The 19,028-nt window shown below is 35.7% G+C and overlaps 4 protein-coding genes and 1 non-coding gene across 6 annotated transcripts in view; 4 read left to right on the plus strand and 1 right to left on the minus strand.

Moving 5' to 3' along the window:
* The window catches only part of LOC104899261 (sugar transporter ERD6-like 16), a 75,713-nt gene extending 73,006 nt beyond the window's left edge, over positions 1–2,707 (plus strand). The window contains exons 17-18 of the mRNA XM_010686419.4: positions 2,092–2,206; positions 2,313–2,707. Of these exons, the coding sequence (XP_010684721.1) occupies positions 2,092–2,206; positions 2,313–2,431 (234 nt within the window). The 3' untranslated portion in view covers positions 2,432–2,707. The remainder of the gene's footprint in view (positions 1–2,091; positions 2,207–2,312) is intronic.
* A 2,169-nt stretch (positions 2,708–4,876) lies between these two features.
* On the minus strand, positions 4,877–5,406 carry LOC109135503 (uncharacterized mitochondrial protein AtMg00810-like). The gene is made up of 2 exons (XM_019250619.1): positions 5,140–5,406; positions 4,877–5,044 (listed from the first exon to the last, which is right to left on the minus strand). The coding sequence occupies exons 1-2, from the start codon at positions 5,404–5,406 to the stop codon at positions 4,877–4,879; spliced, it is 435 nt and encodes a 144-aa protein (XP_019106164.1).
* A 2,071-nt stretch (positions 5,407–7,477) lies between these two features.
* Positions 7,478–10,193, plus strand: LOC130589353 (uncharacterized). Its single transcript, XM_048648233.2, has 3 exons — positions 7,478–8,098; positions 8,872–9,190; positions 9,282–10,193. The coding sequence occupies exons 2-3, from the start codon at positions 9,164–9,166 to the stop codon at positions 10,113–10,115; spliced, it is 861 nt and encodes a 286-aa protein (XP_048504190.1). The 5' UTR covers positions 7,478–8,098; positions 8,872–9,163; the 3' UTR covers positions 10,116–10,193.
* Positions 10,194–10,405: 212 nt separating this feature from the next.
* On the plus strand, positions 10,406–11,839 carry LOC104902624 (protein ANTAGONIST OF LIKE HETEROCHROMATIN PROTEIN 1). Its single transcript, XR_008970312.1, has 3 exons — positions 10,406–10,851; positions 10,978–11,209; positions 11,289–11,839. It is a non-coding gene; the product is annotated as a protein ANTAGONIST OF LIKE HETEROCHROMATIN PROTEIN 1 (transcript).
* Positions 11,840–11,988: 149 nt separating this feature from the next.
* The window catches only part of LOC104899259 (BAG family molecular chaperone regulator 3), a 32,686-nt gene continuing 25,646 nt past the window's right edge, over positions 11,989–19,028 (plus strand). The window contains exons 1-3 of one of the 2 annotated variants that reach the window (XM_057396296.1): positions 11,989–13,277; positions 13,392–13,648; positions 13,761–13,867. In XM_057396296.1, the coding sequence (XP_057252279.1) occupies positions 13,529–13,648; positions 13,761–13,867 (227 nt within the window). In that variant the 5' untranslated portion in view covers positions 11,989–13,277; positions 13,392–13,528. Of the gene's footprint in view, positions 13,649–13,760; positions 13,868–19,028 lie in introns of both variants that reach the window. The other variant, XM_057396295.1, reaches the window with a different exon arrangement.

Here is a 19,028-nt window from a genome sequence, read left to right on the forward strand (position 1 = left end):
TCTCAATAGTGCTTCTACTGGTTTCTTACAAATTAGGAGGGGACTGAGGTAAGGGGATCCATGTCACCCTTATTCTTTGTCCTGTACATGGAATACTCACAAAAATCATGTCCTACATTAGTAAGCAATCTCCTTTCAAGTATCATCCAAGATGTATAGCTTTTGGATTAAATAATATGTGCTTTGCAAATGACTTGATCCCGTTATGTTAAGATGACACTAGCTATGCGAAAATGATCTTGCAAGGCCTAAATTTTTTAACTGCTACAAGTTATTTGAAAGGTAATCCTTGAAAATCAACTATTTATAGTTGTGGCTAGGAGGCTTGGAGAAACAAGATATTGTTGGTTGTTGTGGGTTCCAACAAGGGCAATTGTCATACTTAGGGGTACCTATATGTGCAAGGAAATTACATGTTGCTAAATCTGGTAAAAAATACAGATAAAATGCTGGAAGAATCTGAACATGGAGCTTGAGGTACATTTATTTTGTTGGGAGAAAGCAACTAGTCAATGCAGTTCTACTTTAGTAATTGTGTATATTGGTGTCAGATTTTCATATTGTTAGAGGTTGTGATTATACAAATCATTGCTAGCCTCAAAGTATTTCAATGGACACGTCAATGCTATAGTGTAAAACCTAGATATGTTAGCTGGAAAGATGTTTACAAGCCCAAGTAACATGAAGGATTGGGTTTCAGATATTTTGTCATCTTGAATCAAGCAATTTTGGGGAAGCAAGCATGGTGTATTGCTATGAAGACTGATAATCTCTAGGTAAAATGAAAAATTGTTATGTATATTAAAGCACAAGATTGGATGACTTACCAATCCCCCCAATCATCTAGTCGGGTCATAACAAACATATGTCATGCCACAAATATGATTTCTGCAACGTGTGGTCATGATTGGATGTCAAAACATCAGTACAACACATTAACTATGTACAAAGAGTTCCACAATATAGGGAGAGTAAGCAAGAGTGTAAGGCACTTTGGAATATTGCAATGTTCTTAAACACAGTTTTATAGGTTCGCTAGCCTGGTAAAGAAGACTACAAACTAGAGCTAGGCTTTATTCTATTGGAGCATGCAGTAGTGCATCATGTTTATGTGAAGCTGCATAGGAACAACTTAACCATTTGTTTTTTTAAGTGTAATTATAGTCCAAAATGTGTTACAACAGGTGAAAACCTGTTTAGGGCCTTTAGGCATTCATCTGACATCTATAAACTTAGTACAAAGTTTAAGATGGACCAACAAAAGATATAAGGGAACAAATTTTGGGAAAAAGGTCTTGGTGGCTGGCATTTTAGCTACAGTTTATATGGTCTGGTAGGAGAAGCGATGTGTTATGGAACTTAAAGATTAGAGTTGTATAAGTTGTGACTCAATAGATAGGATTCATTGTTAAAAGAAGAATAGGTGGAAAACTTCATAGGAAAATACAAAATAAAGATGTAGAATGGTGTACGAGTCGATAATTTTGTTGTTGCTATGGTGGATTGCATAGTTTGTTTGATGTTTGTTGATATATAGGTTGTATTCCGGAGCTTCAAGATATGAAACTAGTCTTCTATGCTCACGATATGTTCGTCAACTGGTTGGTTCTGTTCTTAAATTTAATCTAAATATAATTTTAAATAAATTATTTTTAATTATTATAGTACAAACCAAACGTAATTTATAAAGTGTAAAGAAAATATGATCAATATTAAGATGTGAAGTCTTACTGTCCAATTAAATCGTAAATTTATTTCTATTAAGTAACCATTTTTCTCATTTATGTAATGTTGCTTTCTTATACTTATTTAGTTTATTATTGAAATTTTCAGTAGACAACAAGACAGAACATGACCCCATAATTATATTCGGAAATGATATAATTGTAGGAAATCTTAATATGCGATTATATTTTTGGCTAAAGACAAAAGAATTTTAATAAGGGGATATCATAGCTCCCTCCTTAACTTATACAATAGAGAAAATTTTCTTCTTGACAAAATAAGTGTGAATAACCCATTGCATAGTTCATTTTGTATAGTGATTTTTCTTAGAGAGATCGAGATCTTTTCATTCCTTTCTTGTGGCAGATATTCCCTCTCCATGTTAAAGGAGTGGCTGGAAGTCTAGTGAATCTTGTACACTGGGTTCTTGCATGGTTGCTTACGTATACTTTCAACTTCATGTTCATGTGGAGTTGTGCAGGTAAATTTTGTAATAAATTATGATCAGCCAAGCGATGTTTATATTTTCATCTAAATTAGAAAAAATTAAAAAGTTTAATGGCCACTACAATTTTATTTCAATTCAGGTACATTCTTCATCTATGCAACATTCAATGCTTTTGCTGTCCTTCTTGTTACCATGTTAATGCCTGAGACAAAAGGGAAAACACTTGAAGAGATACAAGCTTCCATGACCCCCATGTAGTCATCAATTTTATGCATTTTAATCAATGTAAACTTTCAACCTCGACATGTTCAGTTGTTTTACTACATGTAGGAACACCTTAGATTATTCGAGAACTGATGAACTTCCTAAAATTCAACTTATTATTACTTTTTTTCTTATTTTGAGTTTTGCTTTCTTGGTAAGATTTGGAATTAAAGATGCTTACGTTTACTAATAGTTGGTTTACAAGTTGGTTTGTCTTGAGTTTGTGTTCCAATTGATAATAAACGAGTTATAAATTTCTTGAATTAAATTCAACTCCACAAAAAATGTTGGAAAACTCGGCTAGACCTTAACACAACCTATTTATTCAAATGGAAATATTTACTTTCCTATCCAGAGTTAGTCTAAAAACTTTCATGTTCATAGGTCGCTGAATAGGTTGAACACTTCTATTTTAGGAATGGTCCCGCTAATCCTTTAAGACTTCTCTCGAACTTCCTTACTCTCAAAACACTCTTGTTTTTCAAAAAAATAACAACCCACTAATTCCAACTACATCTACAACAACTTGAAAGAAAATAAGAATTGATGACCACTCAACAATTTATCTCCTAAAAATAGATATCATGATAAATGTTCGTACGAATATGAGATGGAGAGAGTATTTTATGTATTACTATATGTTTTGTTAACCTTTCTAATCATAACGATTGTTCTTTCAAAAGCTAAATCAACGAATTCATTGAAAAAAAAGCATGTTTACTGAATTCTTTTATATTTAATTTTATTGACAAAATGCAGATCTATCAATATAATGTTTTGGTGTTTATCAATGTTAATGATATAATGATGTACGTTCGAACTATCAAGTTCGAACATACAAGGTTCAGTTGATGATAAATCAAGCTAAGTGTTTGTTCGAATAGAAAACGCTTAGTTGGCGTGTATTTTAACACCTAGAGAGACATATACATGACTCTAAATGATTAGGCCTTCCTATGATCACAAATTAGCTTGCCACGACTAATTAAGAAACAAACAAGTTCACTCAAATTCTAATCCAAGAAACGCCAAAGAAGACAAAGATTAATACACATTTGTATTTTGTTATTTTTAAAACCTAATGTCATTCTCATTTCATTAGTTGGTATTTATACAAGTCTTCATGTCCATTTTCTGATTTTCTAAACACAAAATAAAATGCGCGAAAATAAGAAAAACTACTACAACCATTATCTCCACTAAGACATGTAATAGAAACGTGGGAATAAGGCTTTAAACTATCTCCACTCCTTGCTACATTTATCCCTTGATTGTAGGGATGTCTTGGGTGAGGGAATATGCTTCTCCATATTTAAACTTGCACTGACACATTAAGGGATCACATGCCAAAATAGTAGGAACAACCAGCCACATGTACTTGGCTGCTCTTCAAGTTAAATGAGGTGCCTTAAAATTAAAGTAAAAAGTGGTTCCTATTTACAAGGCTTGTTCCTCTTGTTTGGTGGTGAACTTTTGAACGTGGTTGAAGCACTCATAATAACCTCCTAGGTACAACATTTCAAATGATCTCTTACATGCCTTAACAAACAACACTTGTCTTTAAAACAACAATCGAAAAACAACAAAGGAAAGAAGAACTCCTAAACACACTAGGTTTCTTACATATCGACATTTAATGAAAATGAACTACGGAAATGAAACTAAGGACACTAAGTGTTGACACATAATCTTGTCTCTCCATTCAGTATCCTATGATGACTAACACCCCACTCCAATTTGTCCGGATCGAGCAAAGAATAAAGAACGAGTCAAAATAAAATGTTTAAAGCTAAAACGATTTTCTCAATCATTTTGTTAACTCATTTCCGAAACCCTTTTTATAGCTACTTTTACTAAGCCCACTTTTTAAAATATTTTAAAATAACTTTTTAAGGCCCATCTTTGAAAACTTTTTAAAAGTTGTTTTTATGAAAGTCCAATTTTATTAAACTCCTTTTCGAAGTCCAATTTAATTAATTGAATTAATTAATTATATTGATTAGTTTTATTAACAAAAAATACCTTTTATAAAAATAATCTTTTCCCAATATGTTTTTTTAAATATCTCTTATCTAATTATTTTCTAAAATATTTTATCATAAAAACCTTTTAAAAACCTACTAACTATTTTCAAATATTTTTTTAATACCTATTATCTTTCGAAAGCCAATTACAACTCAACTAATAAACGGGATAAACCTATAAATACATCCTCACTTAACAATCTCATGGAACAGACCTCTAAAAATTCACAACAGCTCTCAAACACAAACTCATACCCACCGCCTAATACTTCATCTAACATCGTAAAATTTATGTACAACAATCTATCACTCACCACCGTACTCTCTAGCACCCTAATCATTGTGCCACATCACCAAGTCAACTTGTCAAGAGTTGCTAGGTTAAAGTTGTGTTGTGTTTTCCATTCCTTGATGATCAATATATAGTATAAGTCGCTTGCTTCTTGGTCTTCCAAGCAATGGGAGAAGCACCAAGAAAGACAAGCCAGCCGCTAAGAGAACGGCGAGTGAGAGGGCAAGCAACCCAATCAGAGTCACACCAACCTGCTAACGTCACATCACAATCAGCACGAAGAAGAATACCCTGGCGGGAGTACCCTTCGAGTACCGAACAACTCACAGAGCAACCTCCCAATGACCAGCTCGGGAAGCCTACATGAATTGTGATAAAATATGTACAGAATATGCTAAATTCGGGCGAGTCACAGAAAGATATATGAGGCGGCCAACAAGGCACCTGTAAGACTCGGGATCATCAAGAAACAAGCCAGTAGCAAGAGCAGGTCTATGATTTTGCTCAATAGAAAAAGTAGTGGGCTTAGAACCCAAGATACCAGCCTCAGAAATGATATCCAAGGTGTATTTACGTTGACAAAGAAAGATACCAGAAGCACTACGTGCCACTTCAATGCCAAGAAAATACATTAAAGGACCCAAGTCCTTCATTTTGAAACAATCATAGAGATAGGCCTTGAAGGCCGCCAAAGAAGCGGAATCATTCTCAGCAACAATGAGTCGTACACATACACTAACACATTAATCTGAGTAGAGCCCTGAGTGAATGTAAAGAAAGAGAAATCAGAGTAAGACTGAAGGAAGCCATACCCACGAAGAGCAGAAACAAGTTTGGCGAACTAACAACAAGGGGCCTGTTTGAGGGAATAAAGTGATTTGCGAAGACGACAAACCATGTTATGATGAAAGGATGCAAAACTAGGAGGGAGTTTCATGTAGACATGATCATCTAAGTCACCGTGAAGAAAAGCGTTGTGAACATCCATTTGCTGGAGTTCCCAATTTTTAGCAGCAGCAATGGCTAGAAAAGCACGAACACTGACCATTTTGGCAACGGGAGCAAATGTCTCACTATAATCAATACCCTCCTTTTGGTGGTTGCTAAAAACCACCAAACGAGACTTTTGACAATCCAGATTACCAAGAGAATCAAATCTATTTTTGTAAACCCACTGACTACCAAGAGCACGTTTGCCGGGAGGCAAAGGTTCCATAGTCCATGTGCCATTCTCCTCTAAAGCCGAATCTCATCAAGCACAAATTTCCTCCAACCCGCATCATGCATAGCCTCCTTAAAGGATTTGGGCTCCGAGAGATATGTAAGAGAAGCAATAAACTTCTTATATTTCACAGCAAAACTTTGACAATTAATGTAATGTGCAATAGGATAGGATTTACCTAAGGAATGCAGAGGATCAGATGTAGAAGAAGAAGGACTGTCAATTTGGATAGTGTTCATCACATAATCACATAAGAGAATGGAGGGGGTTTTTGTGCGTTGGCCACGCCCTAAGTCAGCAAGAACTTCAGGTGGGCCAGTAGTGGAGACAAGGGGCTCCGAAGGGGGAATAGGAGCGTGTGGGTTGTTTGGGACGTGAGGTCAAGATGGAGGGGGGTCTGTGTGGGCCAAAGAAGGAGAAATAGAAGGGGCGCAGGAAGGAGAAACTGGATGGGCCTAGGAAGGAGGAGTAGAGGGTTCAGGAGATAAGGGGGGTGTTTGGGCCGGTTTAGGAGGGACACAGGGTCCAGAGACGGGCGAAGAAGGAGGGCCAGAGCAGGAAGTTGTTTGGGCCTGAGTTGAAGGGGTTAAAGGGCCAGAAACTGAGGAGGGAAAATTAGAGGAGATGGAAGTGGAGATGGGCGTGGACTCGATTGTAGATGGAGGAGGAGCATCATAATTTAGCAAAGTTAATATGAATAGTATCATGATGAGGAACAAGAGTAGATGGGTCAATGTTGGCATCTTCAGGATAAATAAAAGGGAACGTTTCCTTAAAAAATTTAACATCCCTATAAAAAAAAAATTACTTAGAGTCAAGATCAAAGAGCTTCCAACGCTTTGTACCCAAGGGATACCCCACAAACATGCATTTGCAACTGCGACTAGCAAATTTGTCTCCTTTATATTTATGATTCTGAGCAAAACATAAGGAACCAAAGACTTTGATAGCATCTTAGGATGGGGGATGACCAAGCAAGTGCTCATAGGGAGTTTTGTTGTTAAGTAAGGGAGTAGGGGTACGATTGATGAGATGTGCAACAGTAAGAATACTCTCTCCCCAAAAATAAATAGGAAGATTGGCATGAAAATTAAGAGCCCGACCTACATTCAAAATATGTTAATGTTTACGCTCAACCCTCCCATTTTGTTGAGGAGTGGCAACACATGAAGTTTGAAAAAGAATGCCATTAGCAGTGAAATAATCATGGAGACAATTGAATTTAGTGCCATTATCACTTTGCACAATTTGAATGGAATGAGAACATGACGTTCAATCATAGCAATAAAGGCCATAAACATAGAAAAAATCTCAGTTTTGTCAACTAATAAATAAACCCAAACAGTGCGGGAATAGTCATCAACCAAAGTTAGGAAATAACGAGCACCACAAGAAGAAAGATGCACTAGTGGAAAAAAACTTATATGTCACTTTTTATCAAATGCAATTTTTGTAAAACCGCATCCGAAAATGAAGAAAAAAATGGGAGGGAAAATTGGCAAAGGACAATCTGATGCGGTTTTTTTAAAATCTGATGCGGTTTGATGGACCGCAACAGAAAACCCGTTATTTTCCTCCCAAAAATCCTGCGTCAGATTATTAGCCCAATTCCCTCGTGGCCCAGTCCCCTCATGGCCCAATTTCTCTCTCACTCATCCTCTTCCCTCCCCTGTCTCTCTCTCTTACTCTTTTCTATCCTCTCACGAACGAAGCAACCTCCTCTCTTGCACAGTTCGTCGATCTTCACCTCGTACATCTCTCTCAGCCCCTCGGCATTCATCTCGCAAGGCTCTGTTTGGGGACGCATTTCAGGTGACTTAAATGATAAGGTGCTACAATGTTAAGTCACCTTATATGATTAGTGGTGTTTGGTGGAGGAACTTAAATAAAATTTAAGTCCAAAAATGGACTGAAATTGAGTTGGAGTAAAATATAGCGTCTGAGATCAGGTGCTGAAATTTTTTTTATTTTCTTTTTATCTTTTTAAATCTAAAAGATATTTTCTTAAATATTTAATAACCCTAATACATGCTTAAAGATTATTTTTTGCTTTTCTCCTCAATTCTACCGTCATTCTACAGAGGTTAGAGATCAAAAAAAAATTCAAACTTTCAGTTTTGCAGGTATGTATCATTGATTTATTATGAATAGAGTTGTGATATTTGTTATTATTGATAAAATTATTTTTTTCCCTTTCTTCTCAATTATGCCGTCATTCTTGCTTATATGGTGAAAGCTTGTAATTTTTGATGCTTCTCATCAGTTGAATGATTTTAATCTGTGTTGCTGCAGCCTACATATATATCACATAGATGTTTAATTTTTTTTTTATTGAGTAGTGTTGCCGCATAATTTCCAATAACCTAGGAAATATAGATAAAAAAAATTCAGGAAAGTGATAACCAAATTATTGTTGGGATGCTTGCTTCAAAGCGTGCCGCTGAACAATGGCTTTTTCTTTGTTTTGTGTTTCTATGGCATGCATGTCTAATAAGTATGGACTTATGGTCCATCATGTACTGGGAGGTATGAGATATTACTAGTCAACGGTTCATCTTTGAGCAATAATTTGAGTTGGAAAACTGAGGAAGCTAACATAATGGATAATCTTCGATACATCACAATTGCCGAAAAGGAAAAATAAAATAAAAACAGATTTAAGGTAAATCATCATATGCATGCATGTTATGTTACTCTATCATGTCGGTAGTCAGCTTGCATATATATTGGTCCATATAGCATATATGGGGGTAAATTATTTTAGTCGTTTATATAATGATAATTCTCTTCTTGCAAATCATTGTGTACTAGTTCAATCTACTTTGTATTTGTGTGTATAATATTTTTTGTAAGTGTCATTAAGAAATATATTCTCGGTTTATGAAAAGTGTGGTAGATGGCAACAACAAATGATGCAAAAGAAGGAAACTATATATGGTCAGATGATGAGATGGTACTCTTCTGTGAAATTTTAATCGCATCTTTTGTGAAAAATGGGCGAGGACAAGGAGTTAAGTGGTCCTTAGTTCAGAAACAGTTGGAGAATGAACTAAGTCGAAAATGTCCAGTAAAATCTTTAAAGAATAAGTATGATTCAATGAAGAGAGATTGGCGGCTTTGGAAGTTCTTGAAAACAGGAGAAACTGGCCTTGGGTGGGATTCAGTGACAGGAAAGATACAAGCCTCAAATGATTGGTGGGAAAAAAAAAATTATGGTTAGTATAATTTTCTTTATTTGAATTACACTATAAAAATAAGTATGGTGAATTATAGTAAAAAAAAATTTTACACTTTCACTTTTTGTAGGAGAAACGTGAGGTAAAGAAGTTTCGAAATAAAGGATTGCTTCCTGCCATAGAAGATTTATGGAATCAATTATTTCAAGATGGTTATGCTACAGGTGCTAATGTTGTGTCAACTAATATTGATCCATCAAGTATGAAACAGGATGAAAGAAGTGGTGGAGATAAGAATGAGAATAATGTTGATGAAGATTATGAGATTGATAATGATTCTATTTATCCATCCCATTATCCTAGTTTGGATGATTTGGATAATAGACTAGGTACCTTGGAAAATCAAGAGCGAGGTTTTTATAGTAACTTACTAATGGATGTCACGTCTCAAGTACCTGGTTTTAACCCTAGTAGTGGTTATAGTGCTGAATCACCTAATGTTGGTGTTTGTGGTGCTTCTAATACTAAAGATCCTAACCAAGCATCCAATCACGATGGGGGCACTGATAATTCTAAACAACCTCAAAAATGTGGGAAAAAGACTACAAAACCAGTCCTAATGAAGCGTAGGGGAAGACAATCAAGTGGATCAGCTATGTTATCTAGTCAAATTAACACTATGGTTAGTAGTTGTAATCGAGCTTTAGAATTGATGGAGGCTGACACCAATCTTCCGAATGTAGCAAACACACATGGTTCTTCTAAAGATGGTAGTGTTGCTCAAGCTATGGCTATTGTTAGTCGAATGACTACTAGTGGATGTGGACTCCTTAAATATAGTGATATGTGGTGCTTTTTGGTCAATTTGATTGAGGATAGTGCAAAAAGAGAATTATTTATTCACATGGATGATGATGAATCAAGAATGACTTGGTTAAAGTATATGGAGACCAAAGACAAGTGAAATGTTAGAGTTTATTGTTATTGTTAAATTATAGAATAAGTTAGTGAATTAGTTATATGCATTTTTTTTCTCATGTTAGTGTTTGATTCAGAACAATGCTTTTCTTTATTTTTATTATTCACTTATGTACGAGAAAAACTTTCTTCTTTTAAGATTATTGTACGTTTGATTGAAAATCATATATGGTCATTCTTTCTGATCAATAGGTGAACATTATGGACATTGAACGCAGAAGAAGAAAAGACGCAAGTTATTTTGGATTATGACAACATGTAGTACAGGTCTAGTAGCAACATATTTTTATAAGTACATATACAAAGAACCGTGCATGACTTCCATCCTGACAGGTGAACAATGGGTGACAGATGTTTTGAGTGGACATTATATACGATGTATTAATGCTTTTAGGATGGAATCGAGTGTGTTCAAACAACTATGTGAAGAACTACAAGCCAGGTATGGATTAAGAGAAAGTAAAAAGATGGCTGTTATTGAAAAGGTCGACATCTTCGTATATACTCTTGCCTTAGGTATTTCTAATAGAGATGTTGCTGAGCGATTTCAACGTTCTGGTGAGACTATTAGTAGAGCATTTCATGAAGTTCTGGAAGCTATTAGTGGTAGAACGAGGGCTTATATGGGTCTTGCACGCGATATCATAAAACCACAGGATGCAAGTTTCCCAGGTATACCACCTCAGATTGAATATGATCCAAGATACATGCCTTATTTCAAGGTAAAAATACTTAACCTTATCATATATAGTCACAATTATATAGTAGAACATAGGTATTATTATCATCTCTAACATTGTCATCTCTTAGAATTAATGTTTCTAAAGCATTTCTTTAAATAATAAAAGGACGCTATTGGATGCATTGATGGAACACACATAAATGCATGTATACCCGAGACAGAGCAATTGCGTTATAGAGGGAGAAAAGGAAACCCTACTTTCAATGTCATGGCAACATGTGATTTTGATATGTGTTTCACTTTTATTTCTCTTGGATGGGAAGGATCCGCTCATGACACTCGGGTTTTTCTTCATGCACTTAATACACAAGAACTGAACTTTCCGAAACCCCCAGAAGGTATGAATGTTTTATACATAGTGCTAATGATAAAAATTTAAATTCGTAAATTATTTTAATTTTGATAATTCTATCACAGGTAAGTACTACTTGGTGGACAAAGGATATCCGGACAGAAAAGGCTATTTGGTACCATACCCGAAAACAAGGTACCACAAGGATGAATTCACGAATATGCCACCGACTAATGAAAGAGAAGCCTTTAATCGATCTCATTCATCCCTACGAAGTTGTATTGAGAGATCATTTGGAGTTTTGAAAAAAAGATGGAAGATATTAGGGCAAATGCCACAATTCAGTGTCGAGACTCAACTTGATGTCATTATGGCCGCTTTTGCCTTGCATAACTACATACGAAAAATTCTACAGAGGACCTTATCTTTAGAATGGTCGATGAGAATCCTGATTACATGCCTTGTGAAGAACTTCCCGACGTTATCCATGCTAGAAACAATGAAACGTCAAGAGAGACTTCTAAAGAAATGGAAAAAGTTCGTGATGACATTGCTTCTTTGATTTGGAAAGCACAATGATTGTATTTTAAAATAAAGTACAATATATGTTTTATATTAATAATAATTTTATTTCTGCAAAATATAATGATATGTTGATTTAAAATTTCAGCTACAGTCAAAATAATTTTACCAAACAGGTTATGCAATCAGCTAGCTTATCAGTTTCAGCACCTTAACAGTTTCAGCTGCTACCTAATCAGTTTCAGTCACCTTATCAGTTTCAGCTCCATTTCAGCCAGTGTTGCCAAACATAGCCTAAATATCTTTTGTTATTTATTTTCGTTCGTAATTCGCATATCTATGTCAAATTTATTTCTTTGTAATTAGACTGAAAGGATTGATTTTCACCTAATTACTCTATTTTTTTGTTTGATTTCTATTTTATTTTCATTTATATCTTTGTTTTTTGTATTTCGTTCAATTTGATTTTTGGTCGATTTTCGTTTAGTTCTAGGCTTTGTTTATTTCGATTTTAATTTTTAGATTTTAGGGTTTATGTTTCCGTTTTGTGTACTTTTGTTGTTTATTGTAATTTGTGAAATTTCAACTGGGTTGTTACTGATAATGGCACTGCCATCCTGGTTGCCTTGAAATCTTGAATTGAGCTCCTGTAAGATATATTGGTGGGATATCTTTGTGGTTAATGGAAACCTGTAGTACTCAATCTTGTTTTGATGAGAAAGAGATGTTGCCATGGAGATGGAGATCTTTTTATTCATAAGTTAGATGAGTGCATATTTTATTTGTTGGTACCTTATACCTTGACTAGGAAGAAAATTATATTTCCTTTTCAGATTGGATACAAAGCTTCTGTTTGTACTTATTATTTTCCATACGCTTTGCCATCAACTAGTTTCTAGGTTATGATTGCTATGCCTTTGAGTGAATTATTTGATTGAATGGTTTACTTGAGTATTGCCTATAATGTATATGCATCTTCATGTTGTTTGTTGTAGCTGGAATCGTAGTTCATCATGAATTGTTGTGCTTTGTTTTAGTTGAATCAATGAAGGATGTGATGTGTTCTCCTGTTGGCTTAGAGTTGTTTGATTATGATCAACAACCAGACACACTGTCCTTATCTAAACTAATTGTTACAATATCTTATTTGAGCTTCTTGTTTTTCCAGTTTGCTTTTGAAAATTCATTGAAATGTTTCTATTTTTTCATATTTCATGACCTTGTTTATATGTTTAATATTAATACAGAGTCAGACATTTTTGTAGGAGAAGGAATAGAACCTGAGTTGGGAAACAAGGTTGAAAATCGCTTTAGGTGCTGCGAAAGGATTGGCTTATCTTCATGAGGAATGTGACTGTTTCAGTGGACTTAACTGCTCATATGATCATAAGTATGCTGATTTATTTTCCTTTAATAGAAAAGACGGCGTGAATATTTAGTTAGAAAAATGTATTTGCAGGCCATCCAAAAATCATTCACCTAGATATCAAGACAACAAGTATTCTTATTGATGATGAGTTTAAAGCAAAGGCAAGGAACTTCATCCTAGCTAGCTGACTGATAAGTTGCATTTCTGAACTTCAAGTCAAATGGTTAGATGTTCTATTGACCTATTGAAAGTATACATTTGTGTGTGTATAATCTATGCTACTCGGACTTGGATAATATTATTGTTGTTCTTCCTACTTTTGATCTGATGGTAAAAGGTGAATTAAAGAAGCTTCTTGCACAAGCAATAGGGTTAGAGCCACATGATCAAAAATTGTTCTTCCGAGTGAGGGAGAAGGATGATGTTGAGACTTTGCTCATGGCAAGTTTAAAGGACCACTAAAAGTTGTTGCTTATGGAACGTCTTGCTATCAAGGAGAAGAAAGTGGAGGAGGCAAGCAAAAAGGCAGAAATATCAAAGGCATGTGCTACAGTTGCAGAAGTTCAGGCAGAGGTGGATAAGCTTTGCCATAGGGTAAATATTACATTTATGTCATGGAAGTATCATATCTTTAGTTGCTTGGTTGGGTAATCTTTGTTGGTTGATGAAAGCTGATGTTTCTATCCCGATTTTTGGTTATGAGCAGGTCTCCGCCTTGCAAGAAGCTGTTTATGTTGGGGCAAAGCTAGGTGAAAAGGAATTTATCCTCTTAACTGAGATGCTTATGGTTCAGTTGCTAAAACTGGATAGCAGGTATGAATTATCATCGTTAGTCCAATTTTACACTTGACACAAATCACACATTTGCTTTGCTATAATAAGGGTAGCGACCAGAAAATATCATGGTCTATTTCGCTTGTTGGCCCCCCTTATTCTGTTGAGTGTTGTTGGCTGGTTTATGTCCCAACTATTTACGCTTACGTTTCCATGATTGTTGATTTATAGAACATATACATTGAGTTTATGAACCTGGCATCTCCGGAATATTATATTGTTGTTGGGCTAGTTTATGGATATGAACTTCGAGGCTAAGAACAAGGATGATCCTGATGTTCCAGTTCAGATTTTCTTTGCTGAATTTTCATTCTTTTCAATGTATATAGTTATAGTGAGTATGATATTGAAATTATAGGAAATATTTTTAGGTATCTAATTATTTAAGTTTATGCTATAATTGAGCATAATATGCTTAATAAAATGATTATTGAAATGTATAATTGATTTTGTGTTGATTAATAATGAAAAAATGCAAAAAAAAAAAAAAAAAAAAAAATTGGTTTTTGGGGTGGTCAACCGCTGCGGTTTTGACCCAAAACCACAACAATTAATCATTTACTGCTGCGGTTTTGGGTCAAAACTACAACAGTTAATCTATTAACCGATGTGGTTTTGACCCAAAACCACATCAGATTATGTTTTTCTGATGCGGTTTTAGACCGCATTAGAATGTGTTACACACCTACTGCGAGCCCACCTGATGCGGACTAAAACCGCATCTGAAAGGCCAGTTTTGACCGCATCAGGTGGGGTTTTTTCCACTAGTGATGTTTATATGGACCCCACAAATCACAATTACCACTAGCTTCACGATCACTAATGGGAAATTTAGTGCGAGGATGCTTAGCACGAAAACACACGTCACAACCCTTATTCAAACTACCCTTCAAAGGAAGAACAGGAGGAAGTAATTTTAAAATCTTCTCGGAAGGATGACCCATGCAATGATGCCACAAAGTCAAGGAATGAGAAGCTTCGCCAACAAAGACATGATGTATATAAGTCCCACCACCAAAGTAGTACAGTCCATCTCTTTTAATAACCACTCCAATCAGATTCCTCGACGGGTCCTGGATAGAACAAACATCAGAATCGAATTGAACAATACAATTCATTGTCGCAGTTAACTGTGAAACAGAAAGTAAATTGCAATGTAAATTAGGGACAAAGAGAACATGAGTGAGAATAATAGCGTCGGAAAGACGAACGAAACCCTCTTTTTGTGCCATAACAGCTACACCATTAGGGAGACCCACAGGACAATCAGCAATACTAACAACATCAAATAATAAAGAGGCATCACCAGTCACATGATTAGAAGCAGCAGTATCCACAATCCAAGCAGTAGGAGTGAACATACCATGAAGACGATCATCAGAAAATTTCCATTGATCGGCCGTAAATAAAGTGGAGGGAGGAGGCAGCCCCGACTACCACTGGACTGGCCATGTCAGCAACAGTGATTGTAGCATTGGCACGAACAGATCCACGGTCGCACGTGGTAGAGGAGGCAACAGGTATGGTGGAGCGTGAGCCTTCCTAGCCAGTAGTGGCTTGCTGTCGTTCTTCCCAACAAGCGGATAACCCATGAGCTCAAAACTCGAGCCAATATCATGACCCAATTTCTTACAATGAGTGCATTGAAGATGAGATTTGTCCTCCCGTACCTTAGACCGAGAATGAGAGGAGGAGGCAGTGCTACCACGAGGGGCCGCACGCAGGGCAAAACTCACAACATCATGGGAGGATTCGGGCACGGTTTGAGCCAACTGAACTCACTCCGCTTGAACCACTAATTGATAAGCTCGATCAGGGGAAGGCAAAGGACCTTGAGAAAGAATATTAGTGCGAACCGAACCATAAGAATCAGCATCAAGACCCATTAAAAATTGATGTAATTTACGTGTGGCACGACGGTGTTCATGTAAACTACCGACAATACATGAAGAACAACAAGTAAAAGCAATAATCGGTTCATGTTGATGCAATTCTTCTCGTAATACATTGAGTTTGGCATAATAAGATGCCACACTCATGGATTTTAATTGTTGACAATGAGCAAGAGATGAAGTGAGTTGTTGAATATGTGGTCCATTAGCCATAGCAAAACGAGATTGAACAGAATCCCATAAACGCTTTGCGTCACGGTATTTTGAGAGCATACCTTTTATCTCTTGAGAGATGGTGTTCATAAGCCAAGAGATGAGCATGGATTGAATAGTGCTCCAGTCGGACGTCGTGCATGGTGGCGAGGGGGAGGAAATAGTGCCATCAAGAAATACGAATTTACGACAGGCTTCGAGCGCCATTTGCACATCGTGAGGCGTGTAGGGGTGATGAAATTATCGGGTCTGTCTTGAGGACCAAGGAAAAAAGGAGAAGTAGTAGTGATAGATAAAGGTTGCGTTAATGGTGGTTGTTTCGTGGCAGGTTCATCATCACCGACCATGGTGATTATGGGTGCTAGGGTACGCGGCACACTAGCCTGATATTCTTAGTTTCCTAAACTATATATCTCAATATAACTCCACACAAAATCTTCTTCACCTGCGTAGGAATGAATGATGCCACAAAACACCTCCTGCATAATACTAATACTGGTCATTGGCAAGTCATCACTCCATATTAAATAACCTTGTCTTTCTTTTTTCACCTGATCATACTCCCATCCAACCCAATGCATAGTACTTGATCAACATAATTTTTGTTACTATGATTTTTTTCACGCCTAATAGTCGACAATATACCAAACTCTTTAATCCGAACACATTTTTTAAGACTCGTACCACAATTCGATTCCAAATTAGTACAAATCAACAACTCCGAATGGTGGTATAGAGGGTCAACAAAATTAAATAACTTTATTTGATTTCTTAATTTATTTTTTATTAATTTTCTTGAAGTTAGTAACAATTATTCATGATGTAGGTTATTAACATATTCATGCGACTATAAGTATTTTACATGTTATACTTACTCCCTGCATTTTTTTTTATTTCTTTTTAATAACATATTACTTTTTATACCTGATTGCAGTATTTATCACTTTGTATTTATGTCTAAACAAGACCTAAAGAACTATTCTAATTAATTCAGATAATTTGGAAAACGTGCTAGGAACCCAGTAATTTGATTGCACAATCACTTGTCACTAAAAATATAGTGTTTTTATGTGTTTCGTGAGCCAACTTAGACTAAATATATTTAGGGTGTATTAAAATGTTATATGATTATTATTTTGCATAAAGTTTGTAATGAATCGGTATTTAGTAGAGGCCAGCATAGTTCCTGACTATATGATACACTCACCTCGAACTCAATCTTTGGTTCACTTTGACCATCTATGGAGTCAAAAATCCAATTAGGTTTATGATTTTTTCTTTAAAGAATTGTTGGTGACTTCAAAACAAAATTTTAATAAAACCTTAAAAATAGGGTGGTCAAATAAACGCGCTTACACCGCTTGTAGGCATTAAGGGAATTGAAAAATCCACGCCTACAATTTGGCGGTTTTACTGGAGAGGATTTTAAAAAATTACTTTTTTTAAATGAGTGGGTGAAACATGAAAAATACGATTTATTCTTTTTACAAGCCTTTAAATGATATACTGTTTTACATATGCATACCTTTTGTTCAACCACCATAAGGACAATCTACCTTGCGTCTTTAGCACATATTGTATGTGTGAGGTCAACTCAGGGGGTTTGTGCTTTGTCCTTCCAAAAATCTTCCTAAGCGATAGTGTTGGCTCTTTGTCATAAGCAAACATACCCAACCATGAGATTTTTTTGTTGTTCCTGACTTGAGAACTGGAGTGCGTCATACACTTGGCCACCTTTTTTAGCAAAGGTACGAAGCGTGGGATCAATCTATTAGTCATGGACCCTTTTTACCTTAACCTAAACTTGACTATAGTTTCAAATATAGAACTGGACTTTAGGTTGAGAACTTCACATATTCTTATCCTACTTGTGCATATCTACCTGTGTGTGCCTTTAATTGTTCTTGTGTGACGCGATTTTCGAGTTAAAATTGTTGAATAAGTTAACGAAACGTGTAACGATGATATAGCAAAATTAGGATTGTTGTCTACTACGCATTGCGCACCTGTGATGCATTTGACACTCAAGGATCTCTTGTAAAAGCCCGCTCTTCCGAGCTACTAGCGGAACACACTCAACAACCATAAACTATAATCCAGATCTTGATTAATAAAATTGCAGCAGAAAAATATCCTAAATTACACAAATATCTCGACTAAATTCCCAAATAATATACAATGAAATATAAATAACTATTCTTGAATCAACTATCTAAATACAATCTCAATCCTTAATCTACGACGACATCATAATCTTGCTCCACTTCTAATCCCGAGCTTACAACACCAAACCTGCAAATTCAGGGAAGAAATACAAAACAAACGAAATTCCAAAATGAGTGGAAAACACGTAACCTTTACTTCAGCCCGTTATCAACATATTATTTCTCAAATCATTTCTTTTCCATTATAACGATGGCATAGCTCTCTCTCTTGAACAAATCTGTGGCAAGTACGAGCTTTGGAGAAAGGACAATGCTGCCTCCAAGGTTCGTTATGGAGCGCAGCAATGCTACCCCAAAGGCTTGTTATGGAGCATAGCCGACCGTATCAGGTCAAAGAGTAACCGTCCTCCACCCATACCTTGCCCACTTATTATTTTCAGTTCATAAACTAAGCCAGCAAAACAGTTGTGTATTCATAATCAATCAATGATATTTCATCACCACATTCATATCTATGGCCATAGTACGAACTTATTTATTAAAAACAGATAAAGAGATCCACACACACATGGGCATGAGTAATTGATTTTACTGAACATAAAAGTTACCTAAATCGCAATCCAATTCCACCAACATAATTTCCTTCATAATCCCGAATAATTCCTCACTCCAAAATTAGAATAATCTAAACTACAAATCATAATCACAACTTATTTTCCAATTTGAAAATCCTTTACAACCATAATTCCAAACTCTAAATCTTAAATTCTTTAAACCGATTCTACCTCTTACAAGCATAAATCTAAATTATAGAACTAAATCAACCAACTTGAACTAATAAACTTAGCTAAACAAACTTGAAAGTAATTT

The sequence above is a fragment of the Beta vulgaris genome, chromosome 7, assembly GCF_026745355.1.
Source record: "Beta vulgaris subsp. vulgaris cultivar EL10 chromosome 7, EL10.2, whole genome shotgun sequence".
NCBI lineage: Eukaryota > Viridiplantae > Streptophyta > Magnoliopsida > Caryophyllales > Amaranthaceae > Beta > Beta vulgaris.

Coding starts and splice junctions, on each gene's coding strand:
- LOC109135503 (XM_019250619.1), bottom strand. CDS start 5,406: ATGAAGGACTTGGGTCCTTTAATGTATTTTCTTGGCATTGAAGTGGCA. Junction 5,045..5,139: donor GCCCGAATTTAGCATATTCT/GTACATATTTTA, acceptor TACTCCCGCCAG/GGTATTCTTCTTCGTGCTGA.
- LOC130589353 (XM_048648233.2), top strand. CDS start 9,164: ATGATTGGTGGGAAAAAAAAAATTATG. Junction 9,191..9,281: donor GTGGGAAAAAAAAAATTATG/GTTAGTATAATT, acceptor CACTTTTTGTAG/GAGAAACGTGAGGTAAAGAA.